The 24,638-nt window shown below is 41.8% G+C and overlaps 1 protein-coding gene across 3 annotated transcripts in view; it reads right to left on the reverse strand.

Moving 5' to 3' along the window:
- The window catches only part of NUDT3 (nudix hydrolase 3), a 110,401-nt gene that overhangs the window by 59,988 nt on the left and 25,775 nt on the right, over positions 1 to 24,638 (reverse strand). For all 3 annotated transcript variants that reach the window (XM_002816775.6, XM_054558720.2, XM_054558721.2), the window contains exon 2: positions 2,196 to 2,306. In XM_002816775.6, the coding sequence (XP_002816821.2) occupies positions 2,196 to 2,306 (111 nt within the window). The remainder of the gene's footprint in view (positions 1 to 2,195; positions 2,307 to 24,638) is intronic.

A 24,638-nucleotide genomic window follows, 5' to 3' on the forward strand; every position in this document is an offset into this window, starting at 1 on the left:
TATTGTACTGTCTGTGGCTACTTTTGCCCTATAATGGCAGAGTTAAATAGCTGTGACAGAGATTTTATGGCCTGTATAATGAGTTTTTTCTCACTCTAAAATTACATATTATCTATCCATTCTTTTTTAGAGTAAACATATATTGGCACATTCCAATATAAGTTAAATTTCTAACAAAATAAACATTTTATCTTCTCTTACTGGCCATGCTTTTAAATTGCTTTAAAGTCTAAGAGGTTTCTCAAAGTCAAATCCTAGATGGTGAAGGCTCTAGTAGTTTAAACATGGAACTGACATTCCCTTTGCCAGGAAGTTTAAGCATAAGCATGCAAAGCAACTCTGGAACACTGACATAAAGAGTCTGCTGGGGGATCTTTTGAGGAAAATTTCTTTTCTCTCAAATAAAGAGACCCATGAGGTGAAACTGTGTGTCCTGCATTTGAAAAGAATGTGTAAGGATAGAGCTGTGATACCCATCTTGTCACTACAAGGAGACAAGCCCGCAAACAAAAGCCAAAGTACCAAGGATGGCAGAAGAGAAAGACGGGAAGCACTAGGGCTCTTAATACTGCTGAGTCAGCCAACCTGGGACTTCTTATTATGTGATATAATAAGCCTGTTACAGAACAGTAAGGGGCATAATATTATTTTCAGCTGCATACATCCTAAGTGGTAGAGTGATACATAACTCACAAAGGATATTCATACTCATGTTCTCGTTTGAACCTCATATTCCCCTCCCCTCCCTCCATGATGGAGTAAAAAGGAAGATATTCAAATGAAGGACAAAAGTCCAGGATGTTTAAAGTTATTTTCTCATAGGTCACACAGCTATTAACTGACAGTAACAGAAACCAGGATTCCCACGTCAATATTCTTTTCATTACACGCTCTCTTGATTCCATTTGGTTCTACCCGGGTTAGCCTCCTTACCACCCACTGTAAGAATGCCTCCTCACATCCTCTCTGTCAATGTTTATCACTTTCTATACTCTGACAATTTCCATTTAGAGTATTTCTTCAGCATCTGCATTGTTCCAACCATTGTTCCATCTATCAAAGAAGCATGTATTAATTACTTTCTGTTCACCTAGCTGTGTACTAGGCATGGAAAGTAAGGATTTTTTATGGGAAACGTGATTTTTGCCCTCAGAGAGAACAATCTAGTTATGGGTATAAGATAGATGCTACAATGAGAGTGACATAAGCCAATGTAAGTGTAGGAATTCAGAGTGAGGAAAGAATTCCTTGGATATTCCAAGGGTAAGATTATTCTAAGAGCACTTCACCAAAAGCTGGATCCAAAAGAAACATAGGAATTAGACTTGTTGTAAGTGCTTTTTTATATGTTCTTAGAATCAATCTTATATTCCCTCTGGAACAAGGAAATGGATTTCAAAAGCACTACCTATGTGGCCAGGGCGAGTAAACTGGGGCGATAAAGCTTACACAACTGAGTTTTGAGCCCTAAATGAGATAACAAGAAGAGCAGAGCATGGTGTCACCCCAAGAGGCTATGGAAAAACAATACTTCGTTTCTCTGGGTTTTGAATTGCAATCTGTTTCTCAGTTTCCCCCAGACTGTAAATTCTTGAAATAAGAGAACTAAGGGTCCATGACTTTACTTCTTCTATTTATTCTGGAGTATCTAGTAGGATATCATGGCCCAGGAACTCAACACATGTATGTGGAACATCATGTGACTAAATTAAAAAGAAGATACTATTCTCTCTCAAGTTGTACCATTAACAGTATCTGGTTAACAGAATCACTGCTTTAGCCACAGTTCCATGGCTAGGATGCAATAAGCACAGGAAAACAAGGGCCTCCTCCAAAGCTTAATGACAATGAGTCATTTATACTAATGCTGCCTGTTCCTCTTACTCCTTAGAGGTCAGGAACTATTTGCTTCTTGATTTTGTGCCACAGGTAACAGGCAGTGTTGGAAGAAATCCACAGGAAGTAACAAAAGTCTGGCATAAAAAGTCATGGGAAGTTTGGCATAGAGTGCTGGTTAACATTACCATGTCACAACTCCATCACCTGGTAATAAAGGAGGGACCAGATAACCATTCATTGCCCTTTTTCTGTGACTGTATATTTATTCAGTGAGTGCTGATATATTAAAGAACTACACAGATAGGACAGGTTCATGATGACGAGGCACAGCTGTGCCCTCTCTTCTCCATGCATACCTCCTCACAGACTTCACGAACTGCTGCCACACTTGGCTCCTCCTCAGGCTCCATGCCTCCTCCAGGGACAATCCATCTGTCTGGATGGCGACTACTGCTCACGAGTAGCACCTGTTAAGTCACAAAGGTTGCATGGGGGCGTTAAAAATTCAAAAAGACACATCCACACAAATTCAGAGTTTAAACACCACAAACGTCAAAGTAACCAAGACCCATTCTTTGTTTATGCCTTCCCAAATCACTTCTTGCAAAGTAGCTTTCGTTTCTATTTGAAAAAGGAGGCAATCAGCCAGTAAAAGCAGAAGGGCATCTGAAGGCCATTATCTCTACACTCCCCTCAGATGCTCAATCACCTGCTCTGTTTATCCCCTCCTTGTTCCTTTTGCTAGAGCCCTTTGAACACAGACCTGACAAGGTGAATAAAAGACTTTAAAAAAAAAAAAAAAAAAGAGGATTGTCACTGATGAGCCTGTCAGCACTGAAAAAGCTGGCCAGAAGACAAAAGGCCCTTGGCCATGATTGCCATCATGGTCCAACACTTTCCCTCCAAGTTTCTCACCCATGAACTGGGAGCTGTATCCCAGTTCCTGCTCCATCAGATGGCCACAGGCCAATACAATACACCACCCTAGACTCTAAGGGACCGTAATTCTCTTGGCCACATGAGAAGTAGAAAAATCCCTTTCATCACATTTTCAGCTAAAATAAAACTGGACTTTTTAAAAAGACTTAGCCAGCATTCTGGTCAGAGTTGAAATAAAAATCTAGAATTTACCTAGTTCCTTTTCCTTACTTACCCCTCTCTGTAGGAAAGATGCTAAACAAAGTCAGTTGGACTCCCTGTTTGGAGGCTGAGTTGAGTGGGCATTATTTCCAAAACTAAAGGAATCTTCAACTGCTCCCTAAACCATTACTTTCTGATGATGACCTGTGAGCCTACAAACCAAACTCTGCAACCATCCTTGTTGCCTCAAATGAAGTGCTACTTCCTTCTCTGGCCCTTATAGATTCCACCACTGCCTTCTAGTTACTGACATTCCAGTCTTCTCCAGCCTCTTCCTTGAGGTCTCTGCAGCTATGGACCCTTGGAAACTCTACCTTCATCTTCAGTCCCTCTTGCTCCTGTCATAAGAGATTCTTCTGATGCTCATCTACAAAATATGTGATCTGTAGATTCAGAGAAGATCATGGTGTTATGGGAAGGAAATCCATGAATCCATACTCAGTCACTTATAGGCCATGGACTGAAAACTTGTCTTAAACTTACAAGTACTATTTTTCAAATACATTTATAAGCTCTGCTTTGATTAATACAATGCAAAATAACTTAAAATACTATGAAATCCACAGTAGTTTTTGGTTGATATGTATATATACTCAGTTAAAAGATACTACAAGAGCCAGGTGTGATGGCTCACACCTGTAATCCCAGCACTTCGGGAGGCCAAGGCAGGAGGACTGCCTGAGCCCAGGAGGTCAAGACCAGCCTGGGCAACATGATGAGACCTCGTCTCTACAAAAAAAAAAAAAAAAAAAAAAAAAATTAGCCAGGCTTAGTGGTGCACACCTGTGGTCTCAGTTACTTGGCAGGACTGCTTGAGCCCAGGAGTTCGAGACTGCAGTGAGCTATGATCAAGCCACTGCATTCTAGCCTAGGCCACAGAGTGAGACCCCCATCTCAAAAAAAAAAAAAAAATCCTCTCATTGGACTATCTCAGACCTTATACAAAATCAAAATGGACCAACAACCTAAATGTAAGAGCTAAAACTATAGCACATTTAGAAGAAAACACAGGGGTAAAATGTCATGATCTTGAATTTGGCAAGATATGCCAAATTCTTAGATATGAAGCATGAGCAACAAAAGGGCAAACAAGATAAACTGGAATTTATTGAAATTAAAAACTTCTGTGTAACAGAGGACATAATCAGGAATGTGAAAAGACAACCTACACAATGGGAGGAAATATCTGCAAATTATATATTTAATACAGGTCCAGTATCTAAAACAATAAAAAGATAAACAGTATTTCTACAGAGAAGATATACAAATGGCTAATAAGCACATGAAAAGATGCTCAACATCATTAGGGAAATGCAAAGTAAAACCAAAATGAGATACTACTTCACACCCACTAGGATAGCTATAATTCAATCAACCAAACAGAGCATAAGAAGTGCTGGCAAGGATATAGAGAAACTGGAACCCTCGTACATTGCTGATAGGAATGTACAATGGTTTATTCAGCCACTGCGGAAAACAATTTGGTTGTTCCTCAGTAAGTTAAACATAAAATTACCATTAGATCTAGTAACTCCACTGCTAGGTATACAACCAAAAGAACTAAAAACAGGTACTCAAACAGACACTTCCATACAAATGTTTATAGCAGCATTATTTACAATAGCCAAAAGGTAAAAACAACTCAAATATCCAATAAGAGTGAATGAATAAACAAAATGTGGCCTATACACACAATGGAATATTATTCAGCCATTAAAAAAATGAATTACTGATAGATGCTACAACATGGATGAACCTTGAAAACATGCTAAGTGAAGGAAGCCAGGCACAGAAGGCCATATATTGTATGATTCCATGTATATGAAATATGCAGAATAAGCAGAATAAGCAAATCCAGAGAAACAGAAACCAGATTGGTGGTTACCAGGAACTGGGGGAAGGGGAAAATGAGCAGCAACTGCATAACAGGTACAGGGTTTTATTTGGGGAAAATGAAAGTATTCAGAAAGTAGATATGAAATGGTGATTGCCAAATGCCAATGAATTGTTTTTTTTTTTTTTTTTTGTAGATGGAGTCTCGCTCTGTTGCCCAGGCTGGAGTGCAGTGGTGCAATCTTGGCTCACTGCAAGCTCTGCCTCCTGGGTTCACGCCATTCTCCTGCCTCAGCCTCCCGGGTAGCTGGGACTACAAGCGCCTGTCACCACGCCTGGTTAATTTTTTGTATTTTTAGTAGAGATGAGGTTTCACTGTGTTAGCCAGTATGGTCTCGATCTCCTGACCTTGTGATCCACCCGCCTCGGCCTCCCGAAGTGCTGGGAGTACAGGCGTGAGCCACCATCTGGCTAACGCGGTGAAACCCTGTCTCTACTAAAAATACAAAAAATGAACCAGGCGTGGTGGCAGGCACCTGTAGTCCCAGCTACTCAGGAGGCTGAGGCAGGAGAATGGCATGAACCTGGGAGGCAGAGCTGGCAGTGAGCCAAGATTGCGCCACTGCACTCTAGCATGGGGGACAGAGCGAGACTCCGTCTCAAAAAAAAAAAAAGCTGAAGGGACTCAGTGCTACTACTTTTTTCCCCCAGAGTCTACACCTCAATGGAGTAACCTTCCAGAAGGTTATCCTTACTTTTTGCTTTGTTTTGAGACGGAGTTTTGCTCTCGTTGCCCAGGCTGGAGTGCAATGGCGTGATCTTGGCTCACTGCAACCGCCGCCTCCCGGATTCAAGCAATTCTCCTGCCTCAGCCTCCCGAGTAGCTGAGATTACAGGAATGCACCACCACGCCCGGCCAATTTTTGTATTTTTAGTGGAGATGGGGTTTCTCCATGTTGGTCAGGCTGGTCTCGAACTCCCGAACTCAGGTCAACTGCCCGCCTTGGCCTCCCGAAGTGTTGGGATTACAGGTGTGAGCCACCGCACCCGGCCAAGTTTTATATTACTAAATCATAAAACTACTGCCACACTCATTCTCTTCAATAACTGTGACCAATCTTACATTTTAAAACATTCCTTATCAAAAGAAAATAAACCCAAATATAAGCATGTAAGTTAATTCGAATTACAAGGTTAAAAAAAAAAAGTCCTCCAAAGACTCTAGACAAAGGCATTTAAGTCATATTTATCCAATTACAAAAAGATTCAAGAAGAAAAAGTAGTAAAATGGGTTAATCCTCCAGTGACTTGTTGTATAAATAACAACACATAGTCTTTCTTCCCTTACTTCCCGGTAAAGTGTTTGTCAGCCATTATAAACCTAAGCATTGCTTCAAAGGCTGACTAAGGCCATCCAATGAGGTTACAGTCCAAAAGAAAAACCTTTACTGGAATATTTCAAAGATAAAGCAAAGAAAAGGAAACCTCTGACAAAATACAAGCATTCAATTTCTAAATTTCAATCAATGTGAAATACTAATTAGTAAATCTAGCAAGTGTTATTGCTTTGCACATTCAATCATGACTATATGAACTAGGACTGCAATAATGAGGCTGAAGGAAGCAAGCCTCATTAGTTTGTAGCCACACTTCAAAGCAAACACTGTTACTGGTAAATAGCTCTCCTCGGTAAGTTTCCTTGACAACCTATTGAAAATTTACTACCAAAAAAAAAAAAAAAGTTTCTGTTTCTGCTTTTTGTAGAGACAGGGTCTCATTCTGTTGCCCAGGCTGAAGCGCAGTGGCAGGATCAAAGTTCACTGCAGCCTCAAAACTCCTTGGCTGTAGAGATCCTCCAGCTTCAGCCTCCTGAGTAGCTGGGACTACAGGCACACACCACCATGCTCGGCTAATTTTTAAATTTTTTAAACTTCATTTTTTAGAGATGGGGGTCTCACTATGTTGGTCAGGTTGGTCTTGAACTCCTGGCCTCAAGCAATCCTCCTGCCTGGGCCTCCCAATGTGCTAGGATCACAGGCATGAGCCACTGTGCCCACCCACAAAAATTTTTTACTTTAGCCAGTGGTTTTACTCCTTCCTATCATATAAAGTACTAAACGGTGTTCTGGTCAGTAAATTCTTATTCTGAAGTTTGATTTTGACGTATACAATTATCTGAAAAGAAATTAAGTGTAAAAGCTCCAAAAAGATTTCAAAAATAACACACTAAGGGGAAAAATTACCTACTCAACAAATGTTCATTAAGTATCATCATGAGACAGGAACTGGAGATGAAGAGATTAAATGCACTGCAGTTTGCAGGCAGATCAAAATGGGAAACCAGCTGACCAGGTATCAGACCTTTTTGAAGCTTTAGTCATTGAGACAGGTGATATCTATGCAGAAGTGGATAAAGAGACCCACAGAACACACCCATCCATAGATAGACTCTTGGATTCATGATATAGGTGGCTCTGCAAAGCAGGCAGAAATCAACAGGTGGTGCAGTGACAACTTGTTTTCCACACGGGCAAAGAAGAAAAAACACTGTATTGATTAGTGACATGGGTGCAATGAAATGATAAAGAAATCTGTGGGAATGATAAACTTAATGAAGGGAGGGAGAAATACAGCAGGAACACCATTGTTTTATTTCTTAGAAATTGTTGTGGGGTTTTTGGTTAAATAGTGCTTAATACAAATTTTTAAAATATAAAAGAAACCCATAGTCCCTGCCCTATAGGAACTAAGTATCTACTGAAAGACCAAAAAAGAGTAATTATACGGAGTGAGAAATACTTAGCTTGAGGATACCACAGTGATAATGAAAAGAGATACCTGCCCGGACGTACTGGCTCATACCTGTAAACCCAGTAGTCCCAGTTACTTGGGAGGCTGAGGTAGGAGGTGCACTTGCCAGGAGTTCAAGACCAGCCTGGGCAACATAGTGAAAGCCCCATGTCTACCAAAAAAATAAAAATAAATAAATAAAAGTAAAAAATTAGGCCAGGTGCAGTGTCTCATGCCTGTAATCCTAGCACTTTGGGAGGCTGAGGCGGGCAGATCACTTAAGCTCAGGAGTTCAAGACCTCGTCTCTACAAAAAAAAACAAAAACAAAAACAAAAATTAGCCGGGCACGATGGTGTGAGCCTGTAGTCCCAGCTATGCAGGAGGGTGAGGCAGGAGAATCGCTAGAGCCCAGGAGGAGGAGGTTGCAGTGAGCCAAATTACATCACTGCACTCCAGCCTGGGCAATGGGAATGAAACCCTGTCTCAAAAAACAAAAGGAACAACAACAGAAACCTCCCTCCCCCGCCAAAAAAAAAATAGCCAGGCGTGGTGGTGCATGTTTACAGTTCCAGCTACTGGGGTGGCTGAGTTGGGAGGACTGCTTGAGCCCAGGAGGTCGAGGCTGCAGTGAGCTATGATCCCACTACTGCACTCCAGCCTGAGTGACAGAGCAAGACTCTGTCTCAAAAAAAAGAAACAGACTGGGAGCGGTGGCTCACGCCTGTAATCCCAGCACTTTGGCAGGCCGAGGTGGGCGGATCATGAGGTCAGGAGACTGAGACCATCCTGGCTAACACAGTGAAACCCCGTCTCTACTAAAAATACAAAAATTAGCCGAGCGTGGTGGCGGGCGCCTGTAGTCCCAGCTACTCGGGAGGCTGAGGCAGGAGAATGGCGTGAACCCGGGAGGTGGAGCGTGCAGTGAGCCAAGATCGCGCCACTGCACTCCAGCCTGGGTGACAGCGCAAGACTCCGTCTCAAAAAAAAAAAAAAAAAAAAAAAGAAACAAAAGAACAAGTCAGACTTGGGGAGTACGGGATGGATCATAACGGAGAAATGATATGGGAAGGTTTCTCTTTTTTTAGACAGGATCTTGCTCTTTTGCCCAGGCTAGAGTGCAGGGTGCAATTGTGGCTTTCTGCAGCCTTGGACTCCTGAGCTCAAGTGGTCCTCCTGCCTCAGCCTCCCAAGTAACTGGGACAACAGGCATGGTTAATATTTTTTATTTTTAAAATAATATATTTATTAACCACCAAGCCTGGTTAATATTTTTTATTTTTACTTTGCAGAGACGGTGTTTTGCCATGTTGTCTAGACTGGTCTTGAACTCCTGGGCTGAAAGGATCCTCCTGAGTTGGCCTCTAAAACCCAATTTGAGTTTTAGAAAGGTTACTTTGACATATGTTGGAGATGGGACAGCATGCTAATGGAGCAGGTTCCTGCAGTAATTCAGGTTGAGAAATGATTAAGACACTAGGAGGTGGAAGCGGAAGGAAGTGATAGGTTTCCAGATACATAGAAAGAAGAGTCTATAAGACCAAGTGACTGACAGGACGTGGGAATATGACTCCTTGGATATGGGCTAGGTCAGTGGTGTAGCAGCCTTCCAAGGAGAATATGGAGGCGTCAGTGGAGGAGGGAATCACAGAGAGGAGTTGTGAAATCATCCTCTGAACATATGAATTTGAGGGTTCAGTGAGACATCTAATGAGTATTTCTAGTGAGAAATTATACGAATGTGGGACTGGAGTTAAGAGGGAAACCGACGGTGATTTTGGAAACAATGGTATCAGAATCTTCTAGCCAGAATGAGACTAACACAAGGGGAACATGGGCATTTGCAAAGCTCTGGCCAGAAGATCTGACCCCTTTCTCCCTATCCACCCACCATCCACCTTGGTATCAGACAAGTCTCCATTCCTACTGCCAAGAGTATAGTGGGCATAGATATACTCCAGAGATCCTAGGTTAAAGTTCTGGAAATACTCTCCTTAAATAAATTAGATTATCTAGGCCGGGTGCGGTGGCTCACGCCTGTAATCCCAGCACTTTGGGAGGCTGAGGGGGCCGGATCACGAGGTCAGGAGATTGAGACCAACCTGGCTAACATTGTGAAACCCCGTCTCTACTAAAAATACAAAAAATGAGCCAGGCGTGGTAGCGGGTGCCTGTAGTCCCAGCTACTCGGGAGGCTGAGGCAGGAGAATGGAGTGAACCCGGCTGGTGGAGCTTGCAGTGAGCCGAGATCGCGCCACTGCACTCCAGCCTGGGTGACAGAGTGAGACTCCGTCTCAAAAAAAATTAAAAAAAGAAAAGAAATTAGATTATCTATGGTGATAATCTATGCCATAGTAAATCTTGATTAACAAACTACATGACTGGACATATTACTGATTTCTGGAGAATCAACTGCATACAGTAAAGCACTCAACATGATCTTGCTTCCAACAATGCAACTCCCTTGACATCTCACAAGCCCCTCAGCACTGCCAATACTGCCAGAGTGCTCTGCTGGTACCCCAGATGGCACCAGGATCAGATCCTATCAAATCTGTGATATGCTCTGCAAATTGCATCTTCAGATGAGCCCTTTAAATAATTTATGTGTCCCTTCGTAAAAATAAGGCCAAGATGAAAGTGAGTAATTATCTGTACTTGTTTGGATTCCAGATAAATGGACGTTTACTACATTTTACACAGTGTTTTAAAGAACAGCTGTCACAAGTTCTTGTGCATGATGATCCCATAAAATGTTTAAAAGATGAGTAAAGCTGAGTATGAGGTTAAATAACTTGCTGAAAGTAAATCAATAAATTATCACAGGGCCAAGCACAGAAGTTTCAGTTTCTAGAGCTTTAAAGTCATTCTACTATTTTTAATAGTTATTTTAAAAATTTAAAACTATTTTTTTTAGCTACAGACGAACTAAAAAAAAATGCTAAAAGAAGGAACCCCTAGACATAAACAGTCAATTTACAAAATGCCTTATAAACATTGCTTCACCTTAGTTAGCTTATCAGGCTGCTTATTTAATCAAAGAGGAAATTCCCTGCCTAGTACAAAGAAACACCATACTGTGCTATGAACAGATATTCTGACAGTTTTTACCTTGGGAGCAACAAGATTATTTTAGAACAACATGAAAAGGTTTCCACAGATACAAACTATTACACAGATATCGGGGCTAGGCGCAGTGGCTCACATCTGTAATCTCAACACTTTGGGATGCACACTGACAGAAATTTTAAAAAGAAAAAAAAAAAAACACTTTGGTGGCCAGGCGCTGTGGCTCACCCCTGTAATCCCAGCACTCTGAGAGGCTGAGGTGGGGGTATCACTTGAGCTTAGGAGTTTGAGACCAGCCTGGGCAACACATTGAGACCTCGTCTTTACACCCCCCTGCCTCCAAAAAAAAAAAAAAAAAACAAAAAACAAACTTTGTGAGGCCAGGATGGGAAGATCTTTTGAGGCCAGGAGTTCAAGACCACAAGACCAGTCTGGGCAATATGGAGAGACCCTGTCTCTACAAAAAAAATTACCCAGACCTAGTGGTGTATGCCTGTAGTTCCAGCTATTTCGGAGGCTGAGGCAGGAGGATCATCTGAGCTCAGGAGATTGAGGTTACAGTGAGCTATGACTGTGCACTGCACTCCATCCTAGGCAATAAAGCAAGACCCTGTCTTTAAAAAAAAAAACTAGAGGGCCAGGCGCGGTGGCTCATGCCTGTAATCCTAGCACTTTGGGAGGCCGAGGTGGGCATGTCACCTGAGGTCAGGAGTTCGAGACCAGCCTGGCCAACATGGTGAAACCCTGACTCTACTAAAGTTACAAAAATTAGCTGGGCGTGGGGGTGGGCGCTTGTAATCCCAGCTATCGGGAGACTGAAGGAGAAGAATTGCTTGGACCCAGGAGGTGGAGGTTGCAGTGAGCCGAGATCGCGCCATTGCATTCCAGCCTGGGCGACAAGAGTCAAACTCTGTCTCAAAAAAAAAAAAAAAAGTAATAGAAAAAATATATATACACACAGATGTATCATTCTTAAGTGAGTCCCCAGGGTGTACAGAGATTGCCTCTGTACAGTACAATTGGCAGTGCTAAGGATGAGGTGTTTTACTTTAAAACCTTGAGTATGGCTTGAATATTTTAGAATAAACATTTAAGATGTATAAATGGAGGTGGGCATGGTGGCTCACACCTGTAATCCCAGCACTGTGGGAGCCCAGGAGTTCAAGACCCACGTGGGCAACATGGCGAGGTCCTGTCGCTACAAAAAAAAAAAAAAAAAAAAAAAAAGACTTAGAATTGGCCAAGAAGAATGCCAAACATTATTTCCTAGGAAAATTCTGAAAGCCAAATAAAGTGAATGAAACATTTAAAATGCTCCAGTTTCTTGAGGTTATTTTATTATATCATTATTTTTTGAGACTGGGTCTCACTCTGTCGCCCACGCTGGACTGCACTGGTGCCATCTTGGCTCACTGCAGCCTCAACTTCCCGGGCTCGAGCAATCCTCTCAACACCCCCCCACCCACTCCAGCAGCTGGGACTACAGGTGTGCACCAACACACCTGGGTAACTTTTGCATAATTTGTAGAGACAGGGTTTCACCGCGTTCCACAGGCTGTTCTCAAACTCCTGGGCTCAAGCAATCCATCTGTTTCAGCCTCTCAAAGTGCTGGAATTACAGGCATGAGCCACCATCCCTGGCCTTGAGCTTATTTTAATAAACAAAGCCACAGCAACATTTCCTGACATCCATGAATTGCATAATTTTCCCACAGTCTTAGAACTACAGGAATACACTGTAAAATCCCTGCTCATCAATATGCTGATTTTGCCAAGCCATGTACCAAATGATAGCCTCCATAATACATGCTCAAACAGAAGACATTCACTGTAAACTCAAGGGCAGGTATTGTGTTCCCAAGGTAGCATCAACTTATTAACCACAATTCAATCTAATTTAAGATGTCAAAGTTTAAACCACAAATGTACACTGTCATCTTTATAGAGGAGGACAGTCAGGAGACTTTGGGTTACAGGTCTGCCTCTGACACCAATCAGTCACATAAACGCAATGAAAAAATTATCTCTAGACTTCAGCTTTTTCAGTTTTAAAATGAGATGGTCCAAATCTCTAAAATTCTTTCAGCATTCATATTCTATCGTTCTAAATTGATACAGGTATATGTGTCTAGAATTCGCCTTCCTAATTCTACTCTTTTCAAACATCTATTTTTTTAATAGTACATAATGTGTATATTCAAAGGGTATTAAAAAAACATAATGAAAAGCAAGCCTTTTCTCTTAACTCTGTCCCAAGAGGCACTTCTTGTGAAGACTTCTAGAGATATTCTAACATATGAGTATAAACAAATACATATTTATTCTTTTCTTTCCCCTTTGTCAACCCCAATAGTAACCCATTATACACATTGTTCTACTTTACCTTTTCACTTAAATCCTGGAGATCATTTTATCAGTACATTCTGAGAGCCCCTTCCTTTTTTTAAATAACCACAGGGTATGTTTTTAAAACTTATTATTTGTTATACACAAATTTCAAACATGCATAAAAGCAGAGAGAAAATATAATGAATTCCTAAGTAGTCATTGTCCTGCTTCAATAACTATCAATGTTTGCCAATCTTGTTTTACTTACCTATACACAACCCCAAAGTATTTTTTTTTTTTTTTTTGAGACAAGAGTCTTGTTCACTACAACCTCCAACTCCGGGGTTCAAACGATTCTCTTACCTCAGCCTCCCGAGTAGCTGGGATTAAAGGTGTGTGCCACCACATCCAGCTAATTTTTGGTTTTTTTTTGGTAGAGACAGGGTTTCACCATGTTGGCCAGGCTGGTCTCAAACTCCTGACCTCAAGTGATCTGCCTGCCTTGGCCTCCCAAAGTGCTAGGATTACAGGCATGAGCCACACCCGGCCTTGCTTTTGTTTTTGTTTTTAAGACAGGATCTCGTTCTGTTACCTAAGCTGGAGTGCAGTGGCGCATCATAGCTCACTGAAGCCTTGACCTCCCGGGTTCAAGCAATCCTCCCACCTCAGCCTCCTGAGTAGCTGAGACTACAGGCGCCTGCCACCATACCTGGCTAATACTTGTTTGTAGAGACAGGGTTTCGCCATGTTGCCCAGGCTAGTCTTTTTCTTTTTTTTTTTTTGAGACAGAGTTGCCCAAGCTGGAGTGCAATGGCGTGGTCTCCGCTCACTGCAACCTCTGCCTCCCGGGTTCAAGCCGATTCTCCTGCCTCAGATTCTCCTGCCTCAGTCTCCCAAGTAGCTGGGAATACAGGCACCCACCACCAAGCCCGGCTAAATTTTGTATTTTTAGTAGAGACAGGGTTTCACCATGTTGGCCAGGCTGGTCTCAAACTCCTGACCTCAGGTGACCCGCCCGCCTCGGCTCCCAAAGTGCTGGGATTACAGGCGTGAGCCACTACGCCTGGTCCCAGGCTAGTCTTGAACTCCTGGACTCACGGGATCCACCCACCTTAACCTGCCAAAGTGCTGGGATTAGAGGCATGAGCCACTGGGCCTGGCCAGGAGTTTGAGGCTGCAGTGCTCTATGATCATCCTATGAACAGCCATTGCACTCCAGCTGGGCAGTAGTGAGATTTCATTTTACACACACACACACACACACACACACACACACACACACACACACACACACACACACACACACACACACACACACACACACACACACACACACACACACACACACACACACACACACCCCCACCCCCCACCCCCCCCCACCCCCCCCTGGGGTGCAGTGGCTCACGCCTGTAATCTCAACACTCTGGGAGGCCGAGGCAGATGGATTTCTTGAGGTCAGGAGCTCGAGACGAGCCTGGCCAACATGGTGAAACCCCATCTCTACCAAAAACACAAAAATTAGCCAGGCGTGGTGGCAGGCACCTGTAGTTCCAACTACTTGGGAGGCTGAGGCAGGAGAATTGCTTGAACCCGGGAGGCAGAGGTTGCAGTGAGCTGAGATGGCGCCACTGCACTCCAGCCTGAGCGACAGAGCAAGACTCTATCTCATGGGGGAAAAAAGTATACATATATATATATATTTATTTTATATTTGTATATTTACTTTATATTCTATGCCATACTAAATTCACTTATTTGTTCATTTGTTCTAGTAGCTTTTTGGTGGATTCCTTAGGATTTTCTATACAGATGATCATGTTAACAGCAAATAAAGATAGTTTTGCTTCTTCTCCTCTAATTTATATGTCTTTTATTCTCATTCATGCCTTACTGTACTGGCTAGGGCTTCCAGAATAATGTTAAGAATAATGTTGAATAGAAGTGGTAAGAGCAGACAAACTTATCTAATCCCAGTATTAGGGGGAATGTATTCATTATTTCAATATTAAGTATGATATTAGCTGTTTGGGGTAGATGCCCTTTATTAGGTTAAGGAAGTTCCATTCCTAGTGCTGAGATTTTTTTTTTAATTATTATTATAAATGGACATTGGATTTTGTCAAATGCTTTTTCTGAATCTATTGATACGATGATATGGTGGTTCTTTTTTTTAGTCTGTCAGTGTGGTAAATTACACTGACCAGTTTTTAAATGTTAAACCAGCCTTGTATTTCTGGAATAAATCACAGTTAGTCACGATGTATTATTCTTTTTGTATATTGCTGGATGCAAGTTGCTAATGTCTAGTTTAGGGTTGGGGTCTCTGTTCACGAAGGATACAGTGTCTGATGTTCTCTTTTCTTGTAATATACCATCTTGGTATCAAGGTAATACTGGCTTTATAAAATACGCAAACGTTCCCTCTTCTTTTCTAAAAAATAAAGAAATTATACTTCTTTTATTTTCTAAAAAGTAAAGAAATTGTGTAGAATGATACTATTTCTTTCTTCAATATCTTTAGAATTCACCAGCGAAGCCACCTGGCCCTACAGCTGTTTTTTTTTGCGGGGGTGGGAGGAGGGTTTAACTACAAATTCGATTTCTTTACTAGACATAGGCTTATTTATTTCTTCTTAAAGAAGCTTTAGTAGTTTGTATCTTTCAAGAAACTTGGATAAAAACTCAAAAGGGAAAGGGTTTGGGGAACTTCCAGATAGCTGAACATGTGAAGGTCCCTAAAGGGTGGTGCGCCCAAGGAAGGCATGGAAGCTCGGTCCCCTTCCTCCATACCTCCCCTATGCATCTCTTCATCTGTATCCTTTGCAATATCCTTTATAATAAACCAGTAAACATAAGACCCTGGTTAGGAGTAGAATGGGACAATCTCAAGAGAGAAAAGCATGATAGGAGCCACGAAGGGACTGTGTATTTTAAATGCAGGACACACTGTTCCTGGCTGTGTCTGTGATACTGGACATCTTAGGAAACAGATACTTAACAATGTAAGAAGGCCCTGGGAAGAAAGGATAAATGCCTGAGGTAATAGATACCCCATTTACCCTGATGTTATTGTTACTTATAGTATGCCAATATCAAAATATCTTACGTACCCACAAAAATTAAAAATTACATTTAAAAAAGAAATTTGCCCATTTCATTGAATATACTGATTTGATTGCCTTATAAGTTGTTCACAATATTCCCTTATTATCCTTTCGATATCTGTAAAACCAATACTGATTCTTTCTACAGAATACTTTCATTCCTGATATGGCTGATTCCATGACCAACAGGAAATATACAATATAAGTCTAAAACATCTTGTCAAATCAGATACTGAAGAAGCTATCAAAACCCACTAGGACTGTATCAAAAGGATTCAGGAGTTAACTTGAAAAGGCTCACGCTGGTCGAAAATGGGCCAGTAAGAATAACTGCAACAGACTAGAATATCAAATATATTTAAATCCATGAGTTTATACTGATAATTTTTAAGAAATAAAAACAGAACTGGTAACCACTGAAGGATGCCAATGAACCAACTCACTAATTTGGGGAATAATGACAAATTGAGGGGGAAAAAAAATCAATCATTTATTTTGTGTTTTCTATATAATTATTTTTAGGTATAATTATGGAATTGTGGGGGTTTTTCTTGTTTTTTTTTTGACGGAGTCTCGCTCTGTCGCCCAGGCTGGAGTGCAGTGGAGTGATCTCGGCTCACTGCAAGCTCCGCCTCCCAGGTTCATGCCATTCTCCTGCCTCAGGCTCCTGAGTAGCTGGGACTACAGGCGCCTGCCACCATGCCCGGCTAATTTTTCGTATTTTTAGTAGAAACAGCGTTTCACCGTGTTAGCCAAGATAGTCTCGATCTCCTGACCTCATGATCGGCCTGCCTCGGCCTCCCAAAGTGCTGGGATTACAGGCGTGAATCACCGCGCCCGGCCGAATTGTGGTTATTTTTTAAAGACAGCATTCTGTTTTAGAAGTACTTACTGAAAAATTACAGATAAAATCATACAGTGTTTGAGATTTGACCCAAAATAATAGTAGAGGGGGAGGAATGATTACGAATATACATCCTACAAAATTGGCCATGAGCTGATAACAGTTGAAGCTGACTGAGGAGTACATGGGGGTTCACTATACTATTCAGTCCACTTTGGAAGAGGTTTTAAGTTTTTCATAATAAAAGGTTTTATTTTAGGCCAGGCATGGTGCCTCATGCCTGTAATCCTAGCACTTTGGGAGGCCAGGTGGACCGCTTGAGCCCAGGAGTTCTAGACCAGCCTGGACAACATGGCAAAACCTTATCTTTATAAAAACTAAAAAATTAGCGGGGCATGGTAGTGAGCACCTGTAGACTCAGCAATACCAGGGAGGCTGAGGTGGGAGGAGCGCCTGAGCCTGGGAGGCTGAGGCTGCAATGAGCTGTGATCATCCCACTATACTGCCTCCTGGGTGACAGGGCAAGACCCTATATCCCCTGCACCCTGCAAAAAAAAAAAAAAAAAAATTAATGCATTGGTTATTCTTAGCCATTTATACTTTCATATATTTTAGAATGAATTTATTATATTTTAAAAGAAACCTGCTGAGATTTTTATTAGTATTATAAAACCAAATAGATTTCAGAAAAAACTGTATGTCTTCTAATCCATAAGCAAGGTATAGCTTTTCATTCATGTAGGTCCTTCAAATCTTTTCTTCTATAACTTGAATTAGCATAATTAGAAGGTCCTGCCTCAGTCCAAGATTACAATGAAATTATCCCAGGTTTTCTTCTAGTAATTCATGGCCATAGTTTCTAATGTTTGTACTTCCCATCTATGTAAAAATTATTCTGATTATAAATATGAGGAAAGAATCCAACTATACTTTTTTCCAGGTATTTGTCAGTTGTTCCTATATGCATTGAAGTCTACTTCTGGACTATCTATTCGGTTCTATTGATTCATTTGCCAATTCATGATCCAGCTTAGTAGCATTCTATTTTAAGTACCACAGTCTGCAATATGGTTTCATGGGGCTAACATCACCATACTTGCCCTTCACTCTTCTTTTTCAGAGTTTTACTGGCTTTTCCTCCAAGGTTTCTTATCCATTTGAACTCAGAAACTGCATGTGTGGTTTACACACACACACACCCCCCCTTATAATTTCTACAAGAATCAAGTTGAATTTATAGATTTACAAGAATCAACAGGATGCTGAAACGTCCCACCTAAAACCAAGATACTTTTTCAAGTTTTTTCAATAACATTTAAAAAGTTTTCTCTGTACAGACCTTATCTACGTCTTAAGTTTATTCGTTTTTGTTACTGTTATAATGGGTTCCTAACTCCATCCTATGGCTTATTATTTCAAAGGAGTCACAGAAAATTTTCACAGGTTAGTATTAAAATACTAATTCCACACATAAGCACAATCAAGTGATTATGTGGAAATTATTTTTTAAAGTAAAAAAGAAATTTTTACTTGATACCAATAGATTGTAAACCATGGCGGCCTGGCCAGATGCCCAGCTAGAGCCATGAGATATGAAACCCACGCCTCACAGGGGGCCAGAGCTAGGGCTGGGCAGAGGAGCAATAACCAGAGGGTAGACAGGGCACAAACAACTCTTCACAGATGTATGAATTCAAGCTTATCGTTCTTACAAACATGAGAACCAAAAAAAGAGCCAATCATATGGTGGGCCAGGAATAATACATTAACTACATAGGAGAAAATTAAGATAGAAAGATAGTTATTGTAGGGAAAATATTTTTATGTAATTTCAAGTACTATCTCACAAATTTTTGTGTTCTGAAATGAATTAAATTTAACCATCAGACTGTTTTATTCTACTGGAAATAACATTTACTCAATTTAGGAAGATAAGGAGTTATCACAATAAATCATAGAAAAACCTAGGTAACAACTACATTAAGATTGAGAATTCGGCCAGGTGTGGTGGCTCACGAGGTCAGGAGATCGAAACCATCCTGGCTAACACGGTGAAACCCCGTTTCTACTAAAAATGCAAAAAATTAGCCAGGCGTGGTGGTGGGCGCCTGTAGTCCCAGCTACTCGGGAGGCTGAGGCAGGAGAATTGCTTGAACCTGGGAGGTGGAGGTTGCAGTGAGCCGAGATCGTGCCACTGCACTCCAGCCTGGGGGACAAGAGCAAGACTGTCTAAAAAAACAAAAACAAACAAACAAACAAAAAAACTCATATCCATTTAGCAGTTATTCCCTGTCCCTACCCTTCCACTTCCTGGCAACCATCAATTTGTTTTTCGTATCTTATGGATTTGCTTATTCTGCATACTTCATATAAATGGAAGCATACAATAAATATGTGACCTTTAGTGTCTGTCTTCTTTCACTTAGCATATTTGAAAGGTTCATCCACATTGTAGCATGTATCACTACCTCATTCCTTATAGCTGAATAACATTCCAATTTATGTATACACCATATACCACAATGTGTTTATCCATTCATCTACTGGCTAACATTTGGTTGTTTCTACCTTTTAGCTATTGTAAATAGTGCTGAACATTCCTCTACAAATGTTTGAGTACAAGCTTTTCAATCCCTTTAAGTACATACCTAAAAGTGAAACTGCTGGATCAAACATAATTCTACATTTAAGTTTCTGAGGACCCACTAAACTTCCACAGCAGCTGAGCCATTCTGCATTCCCACCAGCAATGTATGAGGTATCCAATTTCTCTACATCCTCACTAACACTTGTTATTTTCCACTCTAGTGGGTGTGACATGTTAAAACTAGTTTTAAGAATGTCTATACTTTGGGAGGCTGAAGCAAGCAGATTGCTTGAGTCCAGGAGTTGGAGACCAGCCTGACAAAATGGAAAAACCCCATCTCTACAAAAAATACAAAAATTTAGCCAGGCATGGTGGCACATGCCTGTAGTCCCACCCACTCAGGAGGCTGAGGAAGGAAGATCACCTGACCCTGGGGAGGTCGAGGCTGCAAGGCTGCAGTAAGTGGTGATTGTGCCACCGCACTCCAGCCTGGGCAACAGAGTGAGACCCTGTCTCAAAAACAAAAACAAAAACAAAAGCAAAAGCAAAAACAAAACAAATGCCGGGCACAGTGGCTCAAGCCTGCAATCCCAGCACTTTGGGAGGCCAAGGTGGGTGGATCACCTGAGGTCAGGAATTCAAGATCAGCCTGGCCAACATGGTGAAACCCTGTCTCTACTAAAAATACAAAAATTAGCCAGGCATGGTGGTGGGCACTTGTAATCCCAGCCACTCAGGAGGCTGAGGCAGGAGAATCACTTGAACCCAGGAGGCGGAGGTTGCTGTGAGCCGAGATCAGATTGTGCCACTAGGCGACAGAGCAAGACACCATCTCAGAAACAAACAAACAAAAAAAGATTGTCTATAATAACTACTTAACTTTTGAAGGAAAGCAGAATGACCTAAACTTCAGATGTGACTCTAAAGCCATTATTTCCATACACCACCTGTCTCCATTTGACTGCTGCAGCACTAGCTACCATGAGCTAACACTCATGATAGTCCTGAGAATTTGCATCCAAATAAAGAGCTTTTGGTAGCTTCAGTTCTATATGGCACATGGATTCTAACAGCTTAGACTAGTAAAATGTGCTCAGAATATACAGTTAACGATTGAGCACAACACTCAAACCTGCCAGGACGTGGTTTGCCCCTCTACTTTGCTGGGTAACCAAAAGCTAACAGACATTCATAGCTGGTTTATGAACTGAGAGGATGCATAATATGCTAACAGCTACGCCAAAGTTTATTGGGTTCTACGGCAGCAGAGCTTGGGGGTCCTCCAGATCCATATCTCAACTCATGAAGGATAAAAGATTACCTGGGTTCCTTTGCAAGTTAACAAGTACTGGCATTTAGTCACTTTCACTCAAGGCAGGCAACTATGCAAAAGAGATGAGCAGAAATGGCAAATAACCAAAGGTAAATAAAGGGCAGACTTAACTGCTCATCCACCGCAGCACTGAAAAATAACTGAATTTTTATCCTAACTCATGAAGGGGAGTAAGGGAAACAGGCTTGTCACTTAAGGGTAAGAAGCAAACTCAGCAGTTGTGAGAGATTAGAGTCTTGGCAGCGGGAAACAGGGCCCAAAATAGATGTATTAAGCATGGGCTAGGTGAGAGTTCTGATCAGCATGTATTTTTAGTAACTGCACATTTGTAACTTTCCCATGTCCAGTTCAACATGAAGGAGCCAGCCTTCTGAAATGTCAGAAAAGTTCCTCCTACCCCCACAATCATCCTCACAATAGAAATAATCATAATCAGTGCCCAGCAGTAATTTTTTTTTTCTTTTTCTTCTTTTTTTTTTGAGATAGAGTCTCGCTCTGTCACCCAGGCTGGAGTGCAGTGGCGCGATCTCAGCTCACTGCAACCTCCTCGTCCCAGGTTTAAGCGATTCTCCTGCCTTAGCCTCCCAAGTAGCTGGGATTACAGGCACCCACCACCACGCCCAGCTAATTTTTGTATTTTTAGTAGAGACGGGGTTTCACCATAGTTGTCGCCCAACATCTGTTTCTCCTCTATTCCAGAGACGCTAACAAGGAAGCTAGTTGCTAACTAACCAGACTGTGTCAAGCTCTCAAGTAAGACTAAACTTGACCATGCTCTGTTTTCAGTAACAAATTTTTCTGCTGGTGTTTTCTATTGCTGTCAAATTATTATATTACAAGGGCTGTTTTTACCTACCTCTGTTGGGCATTAAGAATGAAGAAACATGTAACATGATTGTAAAAATCAGAAAACATGACTGGTGGAGGAAACAGTTAACAGCTGACAAGCTGTCTTATTGTAAATTATTGTAAATATAACTGAATATAAATAAACTTACCAAGGTTTTGTCCTCATCTACAAGCCAAGCCCTTTTGTTCTCTAGCATTATAAAACTCCCTTATTTCCAATATATCCGACACCAGCTCAACCTGTTGTTTGCCTTCTGTAGAATTTTTTTTTAATTAAGTTGATTTTAAAAACACAAGTGCTACTGCCAGTTTCTAAATCTAAACAATGGTCTGCCATGGCCTAGGATATTAAAAACAACAACAACAACAGAACAAATCTAAACAACAGGAAGTCATAAAAAATCCTCTCCATTCTTCACAAATACTGTATCTTTTGCCCAACTTTTACCTTGGTAAGTGAAGCGTTACCTCTCATCATAAATCACAAACTCAGGCAGGGCCTAAGAACTGGCCATTATGTAACACACCAATAGCATCCAGTAGAGTGTATATGAAGTGCAACAAATAATTATTAGAAGAACCAATCAGCTGGGTGCGGTGGCTCACACCTGTAATCCCAGCACTTTGGGAGGCTGAGGCGGGCGGATCACGACGTCAGGAGATCGAGACCACGGTGAAACCCCGTCTCTACCAAAAATACAAAGAATTAGCCAGGTGCGGTGGCGGGCGCCTGTAGTCCGAGCTACTCAGGAGGCTGAGGCAGAACAGCGTGAACTCAGGAGGCGGAGCTTGCAGTGAGCTGAGATCACGCCACCGCACTCCAGCCTGGGTGACGGAGCGAGACTTCGTCTCAAAAATAAATAAATTAATTTAAAAAAAAAAGAACCAATCAGTAAAATATTAGTCCATCCAGGACACGATGTTGACAAGTAATTTCCCGATTTTTAAAATTTCACAGACAAGTTTTTAAAATAAATTGGCCAGGCAAGGTGGCTCACACCTGTAATCCCAGCACTTTGGGAGGCCAAGGCGGGTGGATCACCTGAAGCCAGGAGTCTGAGACCAGCCTGGCCAACATGATGAAACCCCATCTCTACTAAAAATACAAAAATTAGCCAGCCATGGTGGCAGGCACCTGTAGTCCTAGCTACTCAGGAGACTGAGGCAGGAGAATCACTTGAACCTGGGAGGCAGAGGTTGCAGGGAACCAAGATCGCGCCACCGCACTCCAGCCTGGCAACAGAGCAAGACTCTGTCTCAAAAATAAATAAATAAATAAAGTCCTGGGATATTATCTAGCCTTAAAAAGGAATGAAATTCTGACACATGTTGCGAGATGAATAAAATTTGAAGACATCATGCTAAGTGAAATAAGCCAGTCACAAAAAGACAAAAATTATATGATTTCACTTATGAGATACCTGGAGTAGTCATATTCATTGAGATAGAAAGCAGAATGGGGCATAGTGGCTCATGTCTGTATTCCCAGCTATGTAAGAGGCTGAGGCAAGAGGATCCCTTAAGGCCATGAGTTCGAGACGAGCCTGGGTCACACAGCAAGACCTCATCTCTGAAAATAAATACAGGCCGGGTACGGGGCTCACGCCTGTATTCCCAGCACTTTGGGAGGCCGAGGCAGGTGGATCACATGAGGTCAGGAGTTCAAGACTGGCCTGGCCAACATGGTGAAAGCCCATCTCTACTAAAATACAAAAATTAGCCAGGGGTGGTGGCGCAAGCCTGTAATCCCAGCTACTCAGGAGACTGAAGCAGGAGAATTGCTTGAGCCCCGGAGGCAGAGGTTGTAGTGAGCCAAGATTGCGTCACTGCACTCCAGCCTGACAGCCAGAGCGAGACACTGTCTCAAAAAATATATATAAATAAATAAATAATATTTTTAAAAAAGTAAGTAGAATGGGTCAGGCTCACACCTGTAATCCCAGCACTTTGGGAGACCAAGGCCAGCAGATCACTTGAGCCCAGGAGTTCAAAACCAGCCTGGACAACATGGGAAGACCCCATCTCTACCAAAAAAAAAAAAAAAAAAAAAAAAAAAAAAAGTAGCTGGGCATGGTGATGCATGCCTAATCCCAGCTATTGGGGAGGACTGGGGTGGGAGAATCACTTGAGCTGAGGAGGTTGAGACTGCAGTGAGTCATGATTTTGCCACTGCACTCTAGCCTGGGTGACTGAGCAAGACCCTGTTGAAAAAAGAAAAGAAAAGAGAGAAAGAAAGGAAAGAGAGAGAAAGAGCAAGAGAAAGAGCGAGAGAGAGAAAGAGAGAAGGAGAGAGAGAGAGAAAGAGTGAGAGGGAAGGAAGGGAGGGAGGGAGGAAGGGAGGGAGGGAAGGTAGCTGCCAGGGGCAGAGAGGAGGCCACAATCGCAACTTACTGTTTTGTTTTTTAGAGACGGGGTCTCACTCTGTTGCCCGGGCTGGAGTACAGTGGCATGATCATAGCTCACTGCAGCCTCAACCTCCTGTGCTAAAGCAATCCTTGCCCTTCAGCCTCCCAAGCAGCTAGGACTGCAAGGTGTGCCACCATATCTGGCTGAGACTTATTGATTAATAGGTACAGAGTATCAGTTCGTGAAGATGCAAACGTTCTTGAGATGGACAGAAGTGATAGTTGCACAACAATGGGAATGTACTTAATGCCACTGAACTGTACATTTATAAATAGCTGAAGTTGTGCAAATTTTACATTAATTTTACCACAATTAAAAAAAATTTTTTTTTGAGACAGAGTCTCGCTCTGTCACCTAGGCTGGAGTCCAGTGGCACAATCTCAGCTCACTGCAATCTCTGCCTCCTGAGTTCAGGCGATTCTCCTGCCTCAGCCTCCCAAGTAGCTGGGATTACAGGTGAGCATATACCTGGCTAATTTTTGTATTTTTAGTAGAGCCAGGATTTTGCTATGTTG

The sequence above is a fragment of the Pongo abelii genome, chromosome 5 (genome assembly GCF_028885655.2).
Source record: "Pongo abelii isolate AG06213 chromosome 5, NHGRI_mPonAbe1-v2.0_pri, whole genome shotgun sequence".
NCBI classification, from domain to species: Eukaryota; Metazoa; Chordata; class Mammalia; order Primates; family Hominidae; genus Pongo; species Pongo abelii.